Source organism: Lactuca sativa, chromosome 4, assembly GCF_002870075.4.
Source record: "Lactuca sativa cultivar Salinas chromosome 4, Lsat_Salinas_v11, whole genome shotgun sequence".
NCBI lineage: Eukaryota > Viridiplantae > Streptophyta > Magnoliopsida > Asterales > Asteraceae > Lactuca > Lactuca sativa.
Window position 1 is genome coordinate 123,296,345 of NC_056626.2, and position 5,812 is coordinate 123,302,156.

The 5,812-nt window shown below is 32.0% G+C and overlaps 1 protein-coding gene across 1 annotated transcript; it reads left to right on the plus strand.

The window, feature by feature from the left end:
* Positions 1-2,413: 2,413 nt before the first annotated feature.
* Positions 2,414-5,195, plus strand: LOC111877908 (uncharacterized). The gene is made up of 6 exons (XM_023874412.3): positions 2,414-2,836; positions 3,626-3,825; positions 4,004-4,144; positions 4,249-4,329; positions 4,603-4,727; positions 4,936-5,195. Exons 1-6 carry the CDS (start codon positions 2,614-2,616, stop codon positions 4,982-4,984), a joined length of 819 nt encoding a protein of 272 aa, XP_023730180.1. The 5' UTR covers positions 2,414-2,613; the 3' UTR covers positions 4,985-5,195.
* The last annotated feature ends 617 nt before the right edge of the window (positions 5,196-5,812 follow it).

Here is a 5,812-nt window from a genome sequence, read left to right on the forward strand (position 1 = left end):
TAGGGTTGGTAAGATTTTAGCATTGTTTCAACCACACAATTAAACTTAGGCACATGCTAGTCAACCATCGGATAATATAGGTGATCAGGTTATATCTTCCCAGTTTTGACCATATGTCTCTAAGCCCACTTACGTTGCCCAACAATCATAATTCTTTTGTACTGTCCTAGTGACACTGATTTTAGTATGAATGCAGGCACGTATACTTACTTAAATATTTTATTATTTAAAGTATAAACTCTTGGTCAGAGTATTTTTAATCCCTTATGTATTTATAGTTAGTATATCTTTTATGGGTTGATATACTTAATTCACTATAAACAATGCTCTGATACCAATCTGTCACACCCCAAAACCAAGAACGGCGGAAACGTTATGGGGCGGAGGACGTCATGTACAGTATCACAACAATGTAAAGTAGTAAACAAGCAACAACATCATCCATTGCATTAATAATATAATTGTAATACAAGTGTATTCTGATATGTATAATTGACACTAATGAATAAAACAAAATGAAAGATGAGTCTTGAACGAGCTCCATCTTCCTTAATCCTTGCATTGGTACCTGTCTATGATGACCTGAGGATACAAGTAATTTTGAAAGAGAGTATCAGCTTTAAAGCTGATACTCTCTTTCAAAATTACTTGTATCCTCAGGTCATCATAGACAGGTACCAATGCAAGGATTAAGGAAGATGGAGCTCGTTCAAGACTCATCTTTCATTTTGATTTATTCATTAGTGTCTATTATACATATCAGAATACACTTGTATTACAATTATATTATTAATGCAATGGATGATGTTGTTGCTTGTTTACTACTTTACATTGTTGTGATACTGTACATGACGTCCTCCGCCCCAGAACGTTTCCGCCGTTCTTGGTTTTGGGGTGTGACACTTTTCATCCTCCATTTCTTCTTCGTTTCCTGGCCTAAACCCAACGCCGAAGTGGGTGTTCCTTGGAGCAAACATCGGAGGCGGCAACCCCTTTTTGATTCCCCACCTTCGCACCTTCTTTCCGAGACAGAAGAAACGCAAGAGCTGCTTAAGCAACCCTTGTTGCTTTCATTACCATCCCGAGCCTTCCCTGTCACTGCCTCATTTGTGTGTATTGATGAAAAAGATGAGAGACCACAATATGTATGTATGTGTGAAATTGATTTTTTTTGATATGCCGTTTTATAATTGTGCAAATATATGATTTTTCAAATTATCACAACAAACGACTGACTTTTGGATATATGAGAAGAAAAACTTGGTGGTTTGATCCCATGATCCCATAGGTTCATTAATCGAGTTTTTAAATATTTGAATTTTGAAACATGATCTCATAGATTCATTATTTTCATTTATTATAGTAGATAAAGAAAAATGTATTTTGAAACATAAAATACGTTATCTTTGATATACCATAGATTGCGACAAATTTATATATTATTATGTAGATAAAAATGAGATAGTTTTGATGATATATTTTGATTTATACAAAAATTATGATGAAAAAATAGATTAAGCAACTTAAATTAATTATAAAAATAGACTAATAATAATAGTTAGATAATACTTTAAAAACTAATATTTTTACTATAATAGCAAATTATTATTAATTTAAATCGGTTGCAGTTACGTTATGATTGTTTCCCAAAATGTTGATATAAAAAACGGGAAATTGTTAGGTGATATTTTTAAAAAGGAAGTTGGTGTGAAATAGTTAAGTACTTAAGTTTCAATCGAATATGTTTTATTCATAATTTGTTGTATCATCGTTTTAGGAAATAATCATAACGTAACTGTAATTACGTTATGATTGTTTCCCAAAATGTTGGTATAGAAAACAGGAAATTGTTTGATGATATTTTTAATAAGGGAGTTAGTGTGAAGTAGTTAAGTTACAAAGTTTCAATCGAATGTGTATTATTTATCAATCGAGCATATATTATTTGAAGTTTAAACTCCCTATGAGGATTTCCTTTTAGGATAAACAAAAAAGTTTTATTTAATAAGTTAGATAACCATGCCAATTTACTTTATTAAAATTTTGAACTATTTATTTAGAGGTTCGACTCTTTATGTTTTTACATATCTTAGCATAAAATTGATAATAATAAAACATATTAAAAAATGTATAATAATTTATTAACTAGATAAATATTTACTCCTCTATTGCCTTCTTTACGTGTACAAAACAAAGACCATAACCAAATGAAAATTTAATGAATTTATGATCATTACCTTATGCACTCTTCACATAAATGAAGACTAAACGGACAAGAAAAGTTTTCCTATGCTTATGTCAACTGTCATGTAAAGTTAAAAAGAAAAGGGATGAAAATGAATACTGAGAAATAGTCAGGGACTATTTATGAAACTATAGTTTTTCCATTTTGAATTCAGAAGAACACATCTTGACCGATTTGTACATTGTGCATCAAAAGATCTCATCATATATTCACCGACTTTTCCCCTAAATTTCTCCCCTAATCGGCCACCCAATCTCCACCGTAATCAAACCCTAACCACCACCATCACCATCACTGGTAGCGTCATCATCAAATCAGCAATCTATACAGAGAGAACAATCACAAGCACAAGGATTTGAAAAACAAACATGAGGCCACCAAAGAAGACGATCCACGTGATATCGTCATGGGTGCGCCGGCAACCACCAAAGGTGAAAGCTTTTCTTGCCGTAGTCACCGGCATGTTGGCCTTGGTGTTGTTACGTGTGATCGTGCACGATCATGACAATCTTTTCGTTGCTGCCGAGGCTGTTCACTCCATCGGAATCTCCGTTCTTATCTATAAGCTTATGAAGGAAAAAACTTGTGCTGGTAAGTAATTAAACAAATCGTTACATAATCATCTATTATGTGCTCGATATAATCTCTTCTAATGTACTGTCTCGTTACTTATAGATGTCGATAAGATTAAAATTTTGAATTAGGAAATATAGTAAGTTGATTTCTTTTGTATGAAACTAATGATCTTACACATGAGTTCGCTTATGGATTTGTTCATATTTAGGGTTTTCTAGTATAACGATGATACTTTTCTGTTTTATTTCATTGAATTTGGTCACAGATTGTCAATTGGGGATATACTTTGACTTAGGTATTATAGGGGTTAGTTTCAATTTCTGAATTGGCCATGGAATTTGATGTATGCGTTGAACTTTGTATACTTCGATTCGAGTATTATGTCTTCTTGACTTTGCAGTTGTATACTTGGCAACTTTGCATTAATAACCACCTGGTTTGACAATAAATAAAAAATTTATAGCACTTTTTAGACTTAGGGGCTAGGTTTTGCCCCAATTTATGGTCATCAATTGTTCCTAATTTCTAGGCTTTGCTACAAAAGAGTGAACTAAAACAGTAAAGAAACTACTTATTAAACCACAAAATTTTGCATAGAACTGTTTCTTGCAAAATGATTGTTGCTGGAAATTTTATGCTTCTCATCACAGTAACCTCATAAAACACACAAATCAATATGGTAAATAAAGCAAATCGAACAAAACATATCATATCAACATTTATTCGACATTCTTTACCCAAATTTATATTCAAACCACAAGAGTATAGATCTAATTCAGTGTTATGTGTATTGCATGATTGTAGGTCTATCACTGAAAACACAAGAACTAACAGCCTTGTTCTTGGCTGTAAGACTCTACTGCAGTTTTGTTATGGAGTATGATATACACACTTTGCTTGATTTGGCTACATTAGCCACAACATTGTGGGTTATCTTTATGATTCGTTTCAAACTAAAATCAAGCTACATGGAAGACAAAGACAACTTTGCAATGTACTATGTGGTAAGCTTCTATAATGATTTAATAATCAAAGATGAGATTTCACATCTCATTTATCCTCATACATGCTTATTATTAGGTTATCTGAAATTACCTATTTTTCTTTCTGTCATTATTAGTAATAAGTTCTTTGTATTGATTTCCATAAAAAGATCTTACCTTGATATGTTCTTTTTTGTAGGCAGTTCCTTGTGCTATACTAGCTTTGTTAATTCATCCCTCAACATCACATCATATTGTCAACAGGATATTTTGGGCATTTTGTGTTTATCTTGAAGCAGTTTCAGTCTTACCTCAACTTAGGGTTATGCAAAACACAAAGGTTTGATATTTGTTCATTTACACCTCGTTTGTTACACATGACAAAATTTTAGTTTTTTTTTTTTTTTTTTTTTTGAGTAATTTCTGTTTTTAAATGGCATGCAGATAGTCGAACCATTTACAGCTCATTATGTATTTGCTCTTGGTGTTGCAAGGTTTTTGAGTTGTGCTCATTGGGTTCTTCAGGTTTGTAGCAATAAATAAAAAGTTTTAACTTTTTTTAAATCTTAAATTAATTACCACTTTTGTTAATTTCTTCAGAATGATTCCTTGTAGGGATTTCTTAATTGGTTTCGATGTTTCCTTTACGTAAAAGAGTCCATTTTATATATAAAAAAAGACCAATTTACCCTGGTTTATATAAGTTTTTTCTTGTACAAATGACGAATATACCCCTAATTGAAAGTTAAACTGTTGTTTACTTTACGGGTATTTTAGTAATCTTTTGTTTTTAATTAGGTTTTGGATAGCCGTGGACATCTACTTACCGCCCTGGGGTACGGATTATGGCCGTCAATGGTTCTCATCTCAGAGATTGTTCAAACCTTCATATTAGCAGACTTCTGTTACTACTACATCAAAAGGTCAGATTCGTAATTTTACATCATTTTTTTTATTAGGTGGATTTTTCAAACTACAATATCGTAAAGCATTGTAATTTGAAAAACTACCCAATTATACAATCTCATCCAAATACAAAACATTTTTCACTGCTATAGCCAGATAGATTTTCCAAAGTAATAGACAATCTTCTGATAATTTCTGTTATTTATTTATTTATTTATTTTTCAGTGTTTTTGGAGGACAACTTGTTTTGCGTCTGCCTTCTGGGGTGGTGTAATTTGAGGATGTAGAAGCAAAAATGGTGCCATTGAAGTACACAGATTTACAGTAGTGGCTTGGTGTTCTTGTTTAGTTTATATTTTTCTTCAGTGGATGCTTTTGTACATTTGTGACATTGTCGTGTTTCTTATTTACAAAACTTAATTTTACTAGAATCCAAAATTAGCTTCAATTATGATATTATAATGCTAGTACTCGGATTCAATTTCTGGGCTTTCTATTTTCTAATGCCTTTATTGGCATCTTTTTTAAGGTATGTTTTATTTAAGGTAAGGTTTTCATTTTGTGGATACTTAGTATTCTACCTTTATTTATATTTTGTTTGTTATAGTGTAGTATTTTGAAAAATCTACTCCGTATGCAGAAGTTATTAGCTTTCACGTAAATTTTCTTGTATTGAAGTAGCAATAAGGTAAATAATGCTTGAATATGAACAAATATTTAAAGTATTTTTAATCATGTAGTGGTTTGATGATGTGTGGCAAGTTTTCATGTAGGTGTGTGTTTGTGTTTGAATTTCATAAGTTAGTATGGGAGTGTAACACGAGACGTGGGGAGTTATAATAGCCATGTGGTGTATGATTAGTTCATCAAAAACCTTTACAACCTTTATAAATGTAAATGAGTTTTTCAAAGAAAATAATCATTTTCTTTTCAATTTTTGAAAAATGTCGCGAACAAAGTGTATGTCAATCTCGATGTGCTTGGTGTGTTGATGCTGAACGGGGTTGTTGGATAAGTAGACAACATTGACATTGTCACAATAAACAAGGGTGGCAGTGAGAGGCGGATAAAGGAGCTCACAGAAAACATTACGGAGCCAATT

What these genes read in the sequence shown, in the direction of transcription:
- LOC111877908 (XM_023874412.3), top strand. Translation starts at nt 2,614, where the DNA reads ATGAGGCCACCAAAGAAGACGATCCACGTGATATCGTCATGGGTGCGC. An exon ending in ACTTTGCAATGTACTATGTG is followed by an intron (nt 3,826 to 4,003) that starts GTAAGCTTCTAT and finishes TCTTTTTTGTAG; the next exon opens with GCAGTTCCTTGTGCTATACT. An exon ending in GGGTTATGCAAAACACAAAG is followed by an intron (nt 4,145 to 4,248) that starts GTTTGATATTTG and finishes AATGGCATGCAG; the next exon opens with ATAGTCGAACCATTTACAGC.